Source organism: Arachis ipaensis, chromosome B5 (genome assembly GCF_059453495.1).
Source record: "Arachis ipaensis isolate K30076 ecotype BB chromosome B5, ASM5945349v1, whole genome shotgun sequence".
Taxonomy (NCBI): domain Eukaryota; kingdom Viridiplantae; phylum Streptophyta; class Magnoliopsida; order Fabales; family Fabaceae; genus Arachis; species Arachis ipaensis.
Window position 1 is genome coordinate 3215913 of NC_142440.1, and position 17809 is coordinate 3233721.

The window sequence follows — 17809 nt, forward strand, 5'->3', positions numbered from 1 at the left end:
CGTATTCCATGAATATGATATCTAGCTAGTGTTATGTATGGAATATATGACAAAGGTGGAGTGTTAGAGTATTTTTATTGATCGATCATGTCATATAGGCCCGAGTCGGACATCCAATTGGTTCGATTTGAATTACTTTTATTGAAATTTGGTTAGCACTTAACCATAAAATAAAATGAGTATTTCTATATCATTAGATATTATCTCACACAGTTAAAAATATTGATAATAGTTAATTAATAACTACACATCATAAATTGTGATGGACCCAGGACCCTAGTACCCTTCATATTTTATTATTAACATTCGGCTAGACAAGCTAAGTTTAATTAAACGATGAAGTATGACATTTCAATACACAATTTTAAAAACTGTTTAGGAGTAGACAACAAAAATATCTACTTTTGAATTTACACCCGTTAACACACTACTTTCCGCGTTGAGTTCTTCTATTATTATTTATTAATTGGGTAATGCTACATGTACAAATAGCATTTTTGTTATCAATTATATGCGACAATGAATGAACAACCTTGTTTCTTAACTTCTTGTTATGTATCTACATACATTAATTTGTACTGGCTAGTATCAAATTCGTCAAACAATTTGTTATATGTAAGTCATGCAGGAATGAAGTATGTATAGTGTAAATGTTCACGTTTATCTTAAAATTTGGAAACAACAGTTTATTAATCGGTTTGTTTAGTCAGATAATTACTTTTATGAATAATGTAAACAATAAATTTTAGAATTAACCTAATAAAATAAAAAAATATTATACTCCAAATTATTTCCTAAATTCTAACATTAGGATAATTATCCGCACACTAGTGAATTAAACATCCAGCTATTGTTAACTGTGTATGAGTAAACCGAATAAAAAAGAATAACCATCCAATTAAGAATCAACAAAACCATGTACATACCTCTTGAATTGAACATCCAGTATATGTTACTAGTAACTAAATCAAACCATCTGCATAAGTATTAGATTAACCATCCGCATATATAACTAATAAACTGAACATCTGAATTATTATCCATTGGTGACTAAGTGTGAATGCGAGAAATTATCATTAATAAATGATGACGGGGCATCACAAAGTAGTTCATCCAAGTAGGACTTCATTAACGTGCATGTGACGGTTATGCACGTATGAAAATATAGCAACATATGGCACTGAACGTCGGGACACTACCGTGCATGGTGAGGCTGCGATGGGGCCTACACGACCGCCGCCGAATGGACAGCGAGAAAGAGAATGCACGAGACTGCTGTGGCGTGATCTCACATCACAACGGAACGCAAATAGAACGAGGAGAGGCTGGGCGGCGTTGGACTGGACAACGAGAAAGTGCAGCGACACTGGAGTAACTTTGCGGACCGAAAATTGCAAATGAAAAATAGGAGATTAGCATAATATCAGAAGTAACCATGCTAATTATGATTTTATTTAATTACAAATTCTTATTTTTTAAAATTTAAAATTAAAATTAAAATTAATTAATTGATAATCTGATTTATAATTTTAATTTTACTTTTCCTTTATTAATTTCTTCTCAACTCACAAGTCACAAGTTGAGTCTTATCCACATGGGACTTCTCTGACAGCATTAGTATTCCACTCAAATGAATTTTATTCATCACTAACATTATTGTTTGTCAACTCCTCCTTGTTGTATATAGCTAGCTAGCTAGCCACATTGTAGTTAACGATATAAAGTGAGACAAATACATTCTTTATCTTTTAATTTCGGCAGGGCAATATTTTAATACATTAATTTCAACTTTAGATACAAATTAAAACAATAAAATTAAGGTTATTTTGGTTTCAACTTTCAACACTCCAACGACATGGCGCATTCACTGATCCCTCTCTATATTGTAGTGGCTGTTCTAATACTTGTAACCATAGGTATTATCAGCATCATTCGTAGATTTGTGTATTGTCTCAAATGCATAAGCAAAATGATAAGCCAAAGTGGGTCAGACAAGACACTAGTGAACACACTGAGGAACCTCCCGGGAACCCCCAGAGAGTACAGCTTTGAGGATCTGAAGAAGGCAACCAACAACTTCCATGATGTCAAGAACAAGCTAGGACAAGGTGGTTTTGGTGCTATTTACAGAGGAACACTCCCTAAGAACAAGACCCAGGTGGCTGTCAAGAAGTTCTTGAGGGACAAGATCTCTAGCACACATGATTTCTTGGCTGAGCTCACCATCATCAATTCTCTTCGTCACAAGAACCTTGTCCGCTTACTTGGTCTCTATATTGAAGTTGGTGGAAACTTACACAGTTGTCTTGATGTGAAGTTGATAGTGAAACATTATTAGATAACAATTTAATCAAACATGTCTAATCATTTATTGGTTATCAACTATCAACTTCCCAGGAGAACTGCATGTGAGTCTCTACTATTGAAGTTTCATTTAGTAATAATTAGCTGAGTATATATTATATTGCATTGCTTTTTTTACTAATTTGATGATAAATATGCAGGATGGTGCCACAAGAATGGGATACTACTTTTAGTATATGAATACATGCCTAATGGAAGCTTAGATCATCACCTTTTCTTCAAGGAAAGGACCAACAAAACCCCATTAAGTTGGCATCTAAGATACAAGATCATATCAGGGTTGGTTGCTGCTTTGAACTACCTCCACAACGAATGCGATAAGAAAGTGATCCACAGAGATCTCAAAGCAAGTAACATCATGCTAGACTCTGACTTCAATGCACGCTTAGGCGATTTTGGTTTGGCTCGTGCAATTGAGAACGAGAAGACATCTTATGCAAATTTGCAAGGTGTTCCTGGAACTATGGGCTACATTGCACCAGAGTGCTTATACATCGGAAAGGCCACACGTGAATCCGACGTGTATGGATTCGGCGCAGTCTTGCTGGAGGTGGTGTGTGGACAGAGGCCATGGACAAAGAATTTGAACTATCAGTTTCTTGTGGATTGGGTTTGGCACTTGCACCGCGAGGGAAGGATACTAGAGGCAGTAGATCCAAGGCTAGAGAATGAGTTTGAGGCTGAAGAAGCAGAGAGGGTATTGAAATTGGGGTTAGCATGCTCTCACCCCATTGCAAGTGAGAGGCCTAAGATGCAGACAATTGTTCAGATAATATCAGGGTCAGTTCCTGTGCCTTATGTTCCACCCTTCAAGCCACCTTTTGTGTGGCCTGCCGCGGATCAAAGCGGCGCTTCCTCGGGTGATCCTTCTTCAAGTGAGCCTACAGCTGCAACTTTAGAGTGCTCTCCCATTAACACAACCTTCTTTGCTCGTTAAATGTTACTGATAGCCTTATAATTATAAGTCTTGGGGAGTTATACTCATTTTCCAAAGTAAGTTCATAAAAAAAGATGTTCTAGATTTAAGATGTTATCCAAACCTTATCTCTGAAGTGTATAATTGTATACTTTTGAGTACCATATTTAGGAAGAATAATGTATACATTAATATTGAATGAGTTAATTAACAACATATATACAAGATTCAACTATACAGAGTTACATCCCTCCAAAAAAAAAAAAAATTATACCTTACAACCTATTTATAAGCACATGCAATCTTGAAAATTTAACAGATGACATTCCAATGAAGCAAAACCAAAAATACAACAAATGACAGTTCCTATTTTCTTAGAATTGAATAATAAATAGTTACTCTACATAGAATGGCGGCCATCAGTTCTATCTCTAGAAGGTCTTACATCTTGAATTTCTTCTAAATCTTCATCCTCCCCTTTTCTACCTGCTTGTTCCTTCCAATAAGCAACTAATTTTTTCAGCCTAGCTATCTCTTTTGAACTAACATTTTTGCTTGGATCATTCACAATTGACCTCACCCTTGATGCATACCTAAATTATCATTAAAACATAAAGCAATTTTGTTAGGAAAATTTTTTTTTTATATATGAAAAAAGGGATAAAAAAACAAGTAGTTGACATACATAAGAGAGTTATGAGTCTCATCCAAGCTAGACTGTGCTGGAGACACATTCACAAACATGAGAGTTTTGGCATTTCCCCCCAATGAATCACTCATCAACATAGTTAACTTGTGATTCCTATAAGGTATGTGTTGTCCACCAGAGGATAAAGCACTAATAACATCTCCAAGTGCTGATAATGACTTATTGATACTTTGTGCTTCTTTAAGTTGACTACCTTCAGAACCTGATTTTTTCACTCTCTCTGAACCAGCAAGGTCCACAAAACTCAGCTGTATTTCAAATCCAACATAAAAATAGGTTAACATCCACAGAACAGCACAGCTATATTTCAAAATAACCTTAAAGAATAGTACTACCTTTCCCCTTGCAGCTGATTGACTTTGAAGATTAGTACTTTCAATTACTATTGATAGAATAAGATGAGATCTTGAGCTTTCTTCATTCATTTGCGTTTCCGAAGTATGTCGCCTTTCAGATCCTTTTTGTATTATGCTGTTCAGTTCGTCCATAGTAGAAATTGACACAGTTGTTACATTTTCCACAGCTACCATTCCCTAGCATCAATTGAATAATTCTAAATACTTTGGATTTTTAAAAATGATCTGAGATTGGAAATTTACAATCAATACAAATGTTTACCTTTGAGTCCTTCTTAATATCCAATCTTAAACGCTTGGCATTCTTTGGTAACAAAAGATCAACAAGTGTATCTTGGTATAGTTCCACCATGTATGCCTGCATCATTGATGCACAAGAAGTATTATGATATTGTTACACTCACATGACAAAGGAAAAACCTTAATGACCTTCTTCTTCAGCAAGATCATTATACATATATTCAGGAGATAATGACATAATTTTTTTAAAAAAATGCAAAACAGTTATTAATCTGAAATTTAAAATTGTTACCTTCAAGGAAAATGAAAACTTGTTACTGTCTCTCCTTAAAATTCTAAAAAGTTCTGCAGTGGCACGCGGGGTAAGGCCAGGGTTGCTTTCAGACCCATAAATTGTAAATGTCTTTCCAGAACCAGTTTGACCATAAGCAAAAATGCAGACATTATAACCATCTACGGCCGATTGCACCAAGTACTGCAATGTAATGGCCAAGATAATGACAATGTTAAAGAGTGATGATGTAAGAAAATTTTAATGTTCATATATATCTAAATCAAGAATTTGTCATGATTATACTTACCCTTGTATCCTCAAATACATCTTCTTGAGTAGCATTGCCATCAAACACACGATCATATATGTGTTGTTTTGGTTTATCATCTTTCCATTGATGTTCAACAGTAAACTCATCTACAGTAGTAAGAGAACCTCCATCTTTCTCAGCAATCTCTTTGTCACTTAGAGGCCTTAACCGACAGTACACTCTTATCTTGCCTTTCATATCTGAAATAGAGGCCAAAATTCCAATGTTCATATTATGTCGATTAAATATGTAAATTCACAAGTCAAAGACATAATTCTTGCAATTAAAACTTTATCCTTGCCACCTTCTATTGTATTAAAATATCGCTTCCTCAAAACTTGTTCTTCTTTATAAAGCAACTCCATGTCAGCTAGTTGAGCTGCTTGCATCTTCAATATGGCAGCTGTTTGTTTGTCCTTTCTATCGATGTCCTGAATGAAGTAAAAAGAAATTTATAAGTTGCTTTGCATCTTAAATTTAACACCATAAGTTGAGACAAGAGTATCAAAACCTCTTTCATTTCTCTCAATTCTTCAAGCTCTCTCAAATTGCTCTTCAATGCAGTCAATTCAGAGTCCTTGGCTGAAAGTGTAGACTCAGCAGCAACTAACTCTTGTCTGAATACTTCTACTTTTCTTTCGAGGTCATAAACTTGACCTTTCAGAGTTTTGCGTTCTTGTTCAAGTTTCAATTGAATAGAAGAACTCTGCATTATAACCACCACCATGATGCCGATTGAACATCTTAGAATTATCCGTTTTAAAGTTAAATAACTAATAGAGTCTCAATCTTCTTTACCTCTTCAGAATTTTTCTTCTCAAGGCTAGACAGCCTCTGCTCCAAAATCAATTTGTCAGTTGTCAGGCTTTTGATGGTTTCTTCAGCTACACGAAGCTCATCTTTACAAAGTTTTAGCTCAGCTTCAAGCTTTTGCAAAACCTATCAAGTACCAGACAAAGTCCACAAATGATATGTAATTAAAATAAATTATATCAATAAGAAGAATGACGATGAACAACTACTTTCAAAAGGCATCTTACTTGCTGATTTGCTCCAATAGGCTCATTTTGGGTAGTGTTCTCTTTCTCTATAACCAATTTATTCAACTTGATCATCCTTGTTTCCATGTTCCTTTTCTCTAGAATTGCAGCCTAGTAGATTGTATAATCATTGAGATAGGTCAATAATGTGAAGATGTTAAGACCAATTCAATTAAGTTAAGAACTTTACCTGAAGAGCCTTATCTTTTTCATCACATAATGACATAAGCCTATCACGGTCATTTGTAACTTCCTCAAGACTAAGCTTATCAACATTTAACGATTCGTTCAAGCTCTCCAACTCTTGTAGCATTTTCTCTTCTTGTTTTTTCTTCTCGTTCAATTCTTCACGCAACTATTCAACATAATTTAAGATATTATATCAATTGACCGAAAAATAATGCATTGGCCTAATGCTTAAGGCTTCAATCATTAAGGATTTAGACTTTAGGGTAAACCTTAATTTTGCACAGCATATCATAACATACATTAGAAATTAGAAGCTTAAACTTACTTGATCAGCATTTCTTTTATACTCTTCAGCAAGCTTTGATAAATCTTGGACACGCTTCTCATATGATTCTAAATTAGGAGACTTGAAATTACTAGAGATATCTTCATTCAAAGAACCACCAGCATTAGTCCGTGCTTTTGAGTAGCGACGGAGCATTACATCATTTATATGTGTTTGAAGAGCTACACAAATTTCCTCACCCTACAATTAAGGATGAGATACCAATGACATTCAATAACTCCAAACTGATAAAGATATTAGTCAAGTAAGAAGGACCAAAATCAAGAACTTGAATAGTTTATGTCAAACAAAGCATCACCTGCTTGGTTTCAAATTGGAATATGTGGAGAACACCTGCAACTCGCATTTTAAAAAATACTGCAGTGTTGCTGCTTCCGAATTGCATTATATCTCTCAACTCAGCTGAATGCAAATACTCCTTGGGAACTGGACGGAAAAAGTGGACCTGTATACAATATCCCAGAAGAAACATTTAACTAAAAGATCAACTCATTTCTAAAAATTTAAGTCTAAAACATTTTAATCACACTATAAATTCTCACCCCTCTTTTGTTAATTCCTAATATTATTCGTCCAGGTAAAAGCCCGATTGGATCATCAATCTTGCGAACATTGAAGAAAACAGAATTCCCATATGGAAGTGTCCTGAGTATATGCAGGAATTGCTGTCTTGCATCATCTTTTGTCAAATGCTCCTACGAAAAAAGGAATGCTATATTAAATGAGAGAAGAAAAATGACTACTATTAGGTGCAGACTGAAGGATATCAATAATAATCAATGACACAAACTACAACTAGAAAAATGATAAACAGATGGTGCAGGCTCTTAGCCAGTATCAGAGTCCCATACCAGTGAATGGTAGCATGAAAGAATGTCCAGCTCCCATTCCCGTCTTGCTCGTGTCATTGCAATTTGTCTAGGCAGAAATCGCTCAAGAAATGAGCTCCAGTCACTGATAAATACAGATATTTGAGTCAGTTCTGTAGATTAGAAAATTCCAAGTTCAATCAACAGAACATCAACAATAGCATGCTAAACACTGTAGGATGATAGCTTGCAACAAGATGATAGTTGAAAACCACTTACGAGCATGATTCGGGTCTCCTAACAAATCCAATCTCAGCTAAAATTTGCAATGCAGATAGCTGGGAAGCTTCATCCCTTCCAACCGGATAATTTCCAAAAATATAATCATGTTGCAACTGTAATAACACATCCAGGCATCAGAAAAGCATATACCTTTTAAGGCAATTTTAGTTAAAAGTTAGAAATTCTTTTTCATTAACAAAAAAGAAAATAAAAAAGGCATACTTGTACATAGGACAACTGCATAAACATTGGATCTGTCACAGCTTCATCTGATTCACGAAATAATTTCTTCTTGAAGATCAATTTACAATGCAAAATTTCTCCTTTGCTTCGATCTTTTGCTGCCTTAAATTCTGCTAGTAGATCCCCAATATGTTTATTATCATCTAGCCCGACGTACTCCTCTAAGTAACAATAAGAACAGCTGTGAGACTATTGATTTCAGATAGCTAGATTAACAATATCAACAAGCAACGAAGCAATGAGGGGGAAAAGGAGATTATGTTACCGGAATCAGGTGATTTTGAGGCAGTAACAGCTTTGCGACATTCAAAGAGGCTAAAGCTAGAGTATGTTGACAACTTGATGATCCCTGCAAGTTCCTGAAGCAATCTTGATAGAGTGAACACAATTGATTGAGGACATCAAGAAATTGAAACAAAAGGAAAATAACTATGTCTAAGACAGCAGTAGATAAGAGTTTTAAGAAAACCTCAACAGCATCAGCAACCGTTGTTGACATGTCATACGTAATTTCTTCAAAAGTTTCATCTAGGAAGAACACTATAGTTGTAAGCTTTTTCCCAGTCAACTGAGCTTCAATCTCCTTGGGCCCTGGAATTATATGTCTAGGACCAGCCTTGACAGAGCGCTTCAATGCACTCAATGTATTCAATGCAAGAGCTCGTATCTCGGGGCCGGTATTCACACCATTTACTATATGATGAATATATTCTGATAGATATCCCCCAATGTCTTTACCAGGAGGCATGCAAGATACACATAAATACATTAACTCCCATGCTTTAATCAATGATTCCCTGATTTAGATAAAGACCAACAAAGATATTAACCACTACAAGAAAACATGAAAGAATGAAATTAAGTACTTAAGAAATGTGCATGCCTATCTGGGTTGTTCCTTGTTTGTTTTGATATTTGGACAAAAAGTTCATCCCGGAGTTCTGAATGTTTCAAACTTTGCTTGTATATTTTGCCTACAAGCTCAACTCGTTCGTCTAAGCTAATTGGAGATACACGATCAGATGAATCAACTCCCATATATTTCAAAACTAGCTGGAATAATTTTGTTGAACGACTTGCCAAATCACTGTTCAGCTTAAGCAATGATGTTGGAATTGGATCCTACATGAATTTTCAAGTTAGCTCTTCAATTGTGTTTGATATACTTAACTGTGCATTATGGAAAATTTAGCATTTGATTACCTTCTGGAAACAAAGCATGTCCTCGAATGTAAGTTTATCTCGAACTTGAGGTCCCACAGATCTTTTAGAAAAAAATCCTCGTTTGCCGGCAGATTGAATTTGTTTATGCATCAATTTTAAAAATCCTTCTACCTATAACAAACAGCATCAAGGAGAACTTGATGATTTGACATGAACATGCACATAAACCAATCAATTAAATCTACCAATGACACATAAACTTAGTTGGACAAAGATCATTGAGTTACATAATAAAGAGGGAAGAATATTACTCAAGCAAATTACAGTTCTAGATAGATAGAAATATGTATTCCGCACCTGGAATCTATCAATCAAGGGTACAACTCCAGCAAGTTCAGCTGGAATAGCTGTTGATAGAGTGTTTGGTGTGCTGCAACAAATGAATAAAATCATCAAGTCACAATCAGAGAATTCATTCTTGCATTGCCATAAAACTAGCCACTCAAATGGGGGAAAGGAGAAAAAAGTGCATGACATGAAAATTATGGTGAGCAGCAGCATACAATGTTTTCAGACAGGGTAAGTGAGACATCCTCTTTCTGAGAACACCAGGAAAATTGTGGAAGAAAATCCATAGGTTCTTTGGTAGAATTTACTAATATAATTCAGAAATTTCAGCCTCATTGATTTCAGGTTTGAACATTTGCCAACACACCAAACACATAAAATTCCAACCTTTTTATCCAAAAATACTTATCAAACACTTGCATTAATCTAATGCAATGAATCTTGAAAGAAAGCATGATACTCACGGTGGTGCAAAACTTGAGCTATCACTTTCATAGCCATCACCATTACTAACAGCAGAATAGTGGTGAAGAGGGGTATTATCCTCATGGCCAAAGCTTGAACTAAATGAAGATCTATTAGTCCTCACGCTTTGTGCCACAGATGGTGGCATATCAATGGTCATTTTTTCTCCACTTGCAGCAAAATTTGCTCTTCCTTAATCTCCTTCAGAGTTCAGACTTCCACTGCATAGAAAAGTAAAAAATTGAATTTGCATACATCATTTCAGTTTCATTGCCTCAGAAACATTTCAACCATTTGGAGTAAAGATTGGAGCTTTCTGAATTTGCAGCATTGAAAATATGACTGAATAAAACCCAGCAATGGAGAATAAAGACAGAGACCAAAAAGAAAAGGAAAAGAAATAATAATAACATAATGAAGAAGAAGAAGAAGCATGCATTGAAATTCTGCAGGTTGAGCATTGATCTAAGTAGTACAAGATCTAGAAGATTAACAAACAAAACCGGACACACATTCCAAGGTATCTCAGCTAAACAGAACTAAACAAATAAAATAAAAGACAACCTTAAAGTGCAATGAGAGAGAGAGAGAGATCTGAACTCTGAAGTATGAATTGAATGGCAGTAGATTTGGTTGCAGATGAGATGTGTGTATTGGTTTAAAAATTGAAAGGTTTTGTGGGTGATGAAGAGAGAGAGAGAGTCACGAGAGCATTATTAAGCACCAAAACTTTTTGGAAATCAAACACAAACACGGTTTTCTTTTCTTTTTCTTTTACTTTCTTATATTAGTTTCTTCTTCTTCACTCACTCAGAAACTCAGAATAATGTTGCCATAAATAAATGAATTCATGGTTTCATATATTAATATTAATTACACCTTAATTAATTCATAGATAATGATACTATGCAATATTTTGGTGACCTATTAGTCATGCATATATGTAATATATTTTATAACAATAAATCAGCTACTAAAATAAAATATAATTAAAATATAAAATATATATTAAAAATAAATTAAATATAATAATTAATTTTAATAACTAATTTTTAGTATGTAAATAAAATTTTTTATTTTTTAAATTATGCATTGTAGTTACTGCTTAATAGTACATTCATTTAGCTTATTCCATTTCTGAATTTCTAATTCCAAAAGTCTTTGGATCCCCTTTTCTTACCATTTGTCTTGAAGAGCTTGAATTCCACCGAAATGAAATAAAATAAAATAAAATAGTACGGCCGAATAATAAGCTTTTATCAAATTTAAAAATAATAATAAATACACAAGACATAGCTGCACGATTCTCTCTCTCTCTTTAATATTTATGTATTAATACTTTAATAGTTAAATCAATTTTTAAAAGATGATTCATTTTTTAAATTTATTCTAAAAAAATTTATCAATTAAATTAGTTTTTTAAAGATTATGAATTAATTACTTTTATTTTTTAATTACTCGATTAATTGTTTTTGTAAATGATTGATGATATAAAATATTAATTCACATTATCATGCATAACACCTAACATATTTAATTAAACACTAAACAAATATATTTATAAAACTTTATTAATTTAGGTCGTAAAGTTATATTAGGATTAAGGTTTATATAATTGAGAAAATTAACTAAATTAATAGATTTATATAAATATATTTATTAAACGTCTAATAATTAGACATGATAAGTATCATGTATGCTATTAGTTAATATTTTATATTATTAATTATTGACAAAAATTATTAATTAGATGATAGAAGGACAAAAATAATTAATTTATAATTATTAAAAAATTAATTTGATTGATAAAAATTTTTAAAGATAAATTTAAAAAATAATTTATTTTTTAGAGATTAATTTAACTATTAACTCAATAATTTATTCACAAACAGATGGTATAAGTAGAATTTACTTTAATATACTTTCAAAAGAAAAAAGGAATTTACTTTAATATACTTCATTTCCTGATGATTGACAGTTTTATACAAAATGATACACATTTTATTTTATTTTTCTATTTGCAGTCTTAATTCTGCAATCAGCAATGAAATTCATTGTACATGTACATAAATAGTAACTAATAACAAATTATAATGATGTCACAATTTAAAATAATAAGGGAATTTAATTTATATAACCATGTTTACAATTTGAATTATAATAAAAGAAAAGTGTTTAAATAGAAATATAAAAAACTCTAAGTACATTAAAATTAATTGATAGAACATTGTTGCACATGCATGTTCTTTATTATTATAAGAATATGGAAAGTAAACTATCTTCTATAATTTGCTCGTAGGTGAGTATACAACTCCATATGTATACTATCATTACTATCTATATTATGATTATTGGAGAATGTATTTATAACAACAATCTCTATGTAACAACTTACAAATATTAACGTCTAATGGTGATACTAATAGGTTTGTTTAGTAGTAGTAGGTATTACTTAACGGTAAATTGTCAAATTCGTTTCGAAGGATTATTCGTTTTTTTAAATTAATTTTTTTTTAATTTTAATTAAATTTATTTTTTTAAAATTTTAAATTAATTGTATTAGTTTTTTTATCATTTTTTTATTGACGATACAAAAAATTTATTAATGTAATATTAATAAATTTTTTTATTGGCACATTAAGTAATATTACAACACATATAAAAATTTTAATTGACTATTAACATGATAAATTTATAAAATTAGATCAAATCAAAACTTAATTAAAAAAATAATTTGAGGCATCGAAATCCTTCAATTTAGAGTTAATTTAATTTAATTTTATCAGCTTATCATGTTAGTCGCCAATTAAGATTATTAGGTATGTATTATGGTATCATTTAATATGTTAAAACAACAAATTTTAATATCATCAACAACAAAAATGACAAAAAAACCAAAATAACTAACTTAAAATTTTTAAAACATAAATTTAATTAAAAAAAGTCTCTCAAAAACTAATTTAGAAAATTTTTCCAGAACTAATTGGATGATTTACTCTATTACTTAATCAGTAGGACAATGTAAAAAGGATAAATAATGAAAGCATAATTTGGAATGGGGCCCACAATCACAAGAGTATGCCAAGGTGCACACTCACATATATATATTGAAAATGTACATATCATACATAGTAAGTATCAAAAAAAAAAAAAAAACTTATAAAACATGACATTTATTCTCTCTTTATATGCTATGTATTTTTTTAGCTGGTGGACTGATTCGTTAAAAGAAATATTTTTAAATGTTTATTTTAGAAAAATAAAAAATATTATTAGATTAATTAAAATAAAATGTATAATTACAAAAAAAATATTTGATAAAGGTTTAATGGTCCAGCAATAAGTGATTTACATATTGTAGTTTAGTACTAATAAATAAGAAAAAGTATTATACATAAAAGAATAAGAAGTATTATTCTTGTAAAGTTTAGTAGGTCACTTATTATTTTTCCTATAATCTTGTAGTATGATAATTTTATTTGAACCAACTCTAGCTTGAAAAAAAAATCTTCTCTTCTTGCAATATCTTCCATGAGGTTGTGTAATTGTGTTTGTAAAAAATGAAAATTTTAGGGTTAAATGTTGTCCTTTTTTTACTTTAATTTTAATTTCTGCTAACTCTTATTTATAACTGTATTTAAATGAATGTGTCTAATAAAAATATCTTTTGTATAGCTGTGTTTAATAGAAGTGTCTTTATAGATATATTTTTTAGATGTGTCTTTTTATATATGTGTTTAAAATATAATAATTAATTATTGTTGATAATAAATTAGATGGTGTTTTAGAAAAAAGTATTGTATGTGACACATATTTAAACTAATCCTAAACAATTGAAAGTTAAAAGAAAGATAACGTCGCACACTTTTTAAAACACTATTTCTAGTCAAATCAAAAAGTAATGAGAAAAAATTTTCAAGCCATAATTCCAATATTAAATTTTTTAAAATAATAAACAGAATTTAAAATAGAATTAGCATATTTACCAATATTACTAATCCCTTAAAGAATGAAGAACGAAAACTCAACCTTAAAAATAAATCAATGCATAATCTCAAAATAAAATAAAACTTAGATTAATAATCCATGAAAACAAAAACAAAACTCCTAATCCCCTTAACAAAGAAATTAGTGACTCATAGAAAAAGATGAAAATGGCATAAGGATGAGTGGTGGCGACGGCGTAGTGACGAGTAAGGGGTTGGGTTGCACCATTGAAGAGCAAGCCATTGACGAGAGAGAGAGCAGAGTAGAGCTTGTAGAGGAGTCGACCCGATGACAATGAAAGAAGTAGGCAGACGAGCACAAGACAGAGACAGATGAAGTACGGCAAAGCCAAAGCAGCTAAGACAAGATACGGAAAGAAAAAGACAAAGAAGGATTTGAGAGACCAGTAAATACTGGCGGCGCAAGGATGAGGAAGAGAAGAAGAAGAAGAGAGAAAGAAGGAAGTCACAATGATTCCGATGACGATGATGAGTCGGTCTTGATAGCGACGATGATGTCATGCTTTGAAGAGAGGCAGGAAAATGTTCTAACTAATTTTTATCAAAGGGTAGAGTTGAGTTTTTAAATTTTGATAAAGGATAATTTAAGAAAGAAATATTAATAAAATTTTAATTTTCATCTCCAAATATTTCAATTTTATATATTCTCACTTTTTAAAAATATTGAAATGACTAAAATTTTGTATTTTAAAACTAAAATTTTAATTTTAATCTATAATCATTAAACACAATACTAAATTTCAATTTTTTTCCGTCTCTTTGTTTTAATATAAGTATTTCAATCCAAACACAGTCTCTTCGTTTTAATATAAGTATTTCATATATACCAAACACAGTCTATCAGACATACCCATTAAAAAGCCTTATCATTTTTTTTAACTAGTTAATAAGATGAACGGTAAGGGGTTGGTGTTTGCACTTTCTTTGGAACAATTATTTATTATTAGTTAGACTTATTGAAGGGAGATATAAAATAATTTTGGCCTCTATCGCTATACCTACGGCCATTATTAAATTCATATGGACTGTTGTGAAAAAGTTAATATATGAAGCAGATATTGCTGCTGCCTGCTCTTGTCTTTTATTTTATAAAGCTTGCTCCATAAAATGAAACTTATATACGGGCAGTTAGATTGTGTACGTGATTGCCATTAACACATTTGCTTCATATTCAACAGATTTTACCAAATTGCATCGATCGGTTGCTTATAAGTGGGAGAATTCCCCAAAATAAAAATGGATAATTATGTTTATCACATATACTAACAAATTATTAGAACAATAGTAAATAACTTGGTTTTTCGAAACTAAGAACGCATATACAAATTTTTAAATTGTAAGAATATAGTCTCTCACTATCTCCACATTTTTTTTTCTCTTAGCAAATTAGTAATTCGTATCAATTTGTGCTACTTAGAACTTGAATATGATGGCACCCTCAGTGTTAGACACATAATGTGAAGTAGTGCTGAGTTTGTTGAATGTTATGGATTTGAGTCTCCACAAGCATTTAGTTATGAGTTTAACTGTGATTCACTAACAATATAAATACAATAATTTAGTTATATTTATTTTTTAAATAATATATAATAATTGTAAAAAAAAAAAATTTGTTGACGTCACTAAAATATGTATAAAATTTATTCACACTTCTAGTATATTAAAAGTAGATTTTTAAGTACTGATTGTTTTTCTTAGAATAATAAAACTTGTAATGTATTGACAAAATATAATTAAAAGCTAATAAAAAATACTGTAAATATGTTTAAAATTATTTTATTTTGTATTTTTAACTATTTTTAATTTTATTTTATATTTATTAATTATTGTTAGAATAATTAATTAATATTAAATATAATAAATACATAATTATAAAATTATAAATATTAAATTAAATAGAGTAACTTAAGTTATTAACTCTCTAATATAAGGGCAATTTACCATTTTAAATAAACTGCCAACCAATTTTACTAGAATACACATTATGCAAACTGGATACCGAAATGCATTTTTTTCATAAACTATGTAAACTGCGACAGGGGTATCGCGGTTTACAAAATGGACGTAATCCGCTACAGGGGTGTCGTGGATTACGTTGGCGAAGAACCATCACTTAAACCACTATAGGGGTATCGCGATTTATGTGTGTTTTTGATACGCCTGTAGCGGTTTATACTTTAGTGTGGACTTAGTTCATTTTTCATGGAGGATGGGTTTTTGGATGAAAGTTTAACTTGTGTATAGCAAAACATAGGTTGCTGCTATGAATTAATTGAAATTAGTCTATTATACTCATAAAATTATCAACAAAATTAGACCATGTTAACCAGAGAGAATCACTAGTACATAGAGAATCGATCAGCAAATACAACTTCACTTAACAGTAAGCACAACTAAAACAAAACAAGAACACAAACAAGGAAAGAAAAATGCAAGCTAATCGTGACGACCTAATGACCCCTAAATGCCTCGGCACTGGGGGCAGATCCTTGCTGAGGGCAAGTCCCGCGAGTGTGTCCTATCTGTCTGCATAGTCCACATCGCTTCGGCCGACCAGTATCGACCTCATCTATGGTGTTACGGATTCTTGTTGACCTCGGTCGCCACTTCTCTAGCACGTCTCATGTTAGGATCAGGGATGATAGTAGGACCGGCGTACGGTGGTCAGAGACCCTCTGGAATAGGGGGTAAAAATTTCATCCAATATACGCTGAACACCTTACTCATGGTATAAACCTCATAGACTTACATAGCCCAGCCTAACCGAGACTGAGCACAACATGCAATTGCATGGCAGCAAGGGTAATGGAGAGCTTGAAAATACCCGCAGTCACAAGTGCGATCTCTGAGGGAAACCCGATACGTCCCAAGCGAGAAATTATCGGTAGGAGTCGTCTCAGCCACGGTATACTCAGACTGATGTCTGTCGAACAGAATAATCGTAAAGCACCTCGCATCTTTCAGGTTGCGCTCTATTGCCTTGACCAGGGCCTGGCAAAACCGTTGGCCTGATCCCAACTGCGCCTCTACTGACTTCATATAGCAGTTTATGTGATGGTTCTTTGCCAACGTAATCCGCAATACTCCTGTAGCGGATTACGTCTATTTTGTAAATCGCGATACGCCTATCACGGTTTATATAGTTTATGAAAAAAATACATTTCGCTATTCAGTTTGTATAATTTGTATTATGATAAAATTGATTGGCAGTTTATTTAAAATAGTAAATTACCCCTAATATAACTCGTATAGACATTCATATTACTTAAATTAAAGTGGGTGAGGAATTTATAAAATTTGAGTGTGAAAGATTGAGAGGTACATGCAAATAAAATAAGTATAAAAATTGCCGAAGGTTTCGCCGGCAAGGGCCTACGTAGAAACGATAGTTTCAAGAGAATATGCAAAGAGAAGGTAAACAAACAAAAGATTGGAGGGTTCAATTAATGTGTAGTAGTAATATGATTCACGAGAATGGAGGGCTACATTTTGGGATATACATTATAGCATTGTGCACTTCAAACAATCATGGTACGTTTGGTTTAAGAACATAGGGTAAAATATATTTTTTATTTTTTTATTTTGTTAAAAATTTTTAAAAATATTTTTAAATTTTATTTTATTTTAATTTTATTCTAAAATTTTTTTATTTGTATTAAATAAATTGTTATTGGTTATTTTTCAAGAAATTTAGAACCAATTCAATATTATTTTTATAAAATTAAATTTTAATATAAGTAAATAAAT

At 31.8% G+C, this 17809-nt stretch overlaps 2 protein-coding genes across 4 annotated transcripts; one reads left to right on the forward strand and one right to left on the reverse strand.

Moving 5' to 3' along the window:
• Window positions 1–1752: 1752 nt before the first annotated feature.
• LOC107639957 (putative L-type lectin-domain containing receptor kinase S.5) lies at window positions 1753–3498 on the forward strand. Its single transcript, XM_088487982.1, has 2 exons — window positions 1753–2267; window positions 2505–3498. The coding sequence occupies exons 1-2, from the start codon at window positions 1856–1858 to the stop codon at window positions 3299–3301; spliced, it is 1209 nt and encodes a 402-aa protein (XP_088344108.1). The 5' UTR covers window positions 1753–1855; the 3' UTR covers window positions 3302–3498.
• LOC107642490 (kinesin-like protein KIN-14E) lies at window positions 3447–10891 on the reverse strand. Of its 3 annotated transcripts, none has more exons than XR_015883465.1 (24): window positions 10620–10891; window positions 10055–10276; window positions 9600–9672; window positions 9282–9413; window positions 8962–9200; window positions 8548–8875; window positions 8344–8437; window positions 8058–8239; window positions 7833–7948; window positions 7596–7698; window positions 7287–7439; window positions 7043–7189; window positions 6724–6924; window positions 6400–6564; window positions 6210–6320; window positions 5968–6108; window positions 5681–5875; window positions 5474–5600; window positions 5167–5369; window positions 4878–5060; window positions 4608–4703; window positions 4325–4512; window positions 3966–4237; window positions 3447–3873 (listed from the first exon to the last, which is right to left on the reverse strand). XR_015883465.1 is itself a non-coding variant. In XM_016345866.3 (24 exons), the coding sequence occupies exons 2-24, from the start codon at window positions 10213–10215 to the stop codon at window positions 3681–3683; spliced, it is 3813 nt and encodes a 1270-aa protein (XP_016201352.1). In that variant the 5' UTR covers window positions 10216–10276; window positions 10620–10891; the 3' UTR covers window positions 3447–3680. The 3 variants fall into 3 exon arrangements, 2 of the variants coding, with proteins under 2 accessions (XP_016201352.1, XP_088344107.1); XM_016345866.3 differs by having other exon boundaries at window positions 4325–4522; XM_088487981.1 differs by having other exon boundaries at window positions 4325–4522; window positions 9282–9438; window positions 10620–10803.
• Window positions 10892–17809: the final 6918 nt, after the last annotated feature.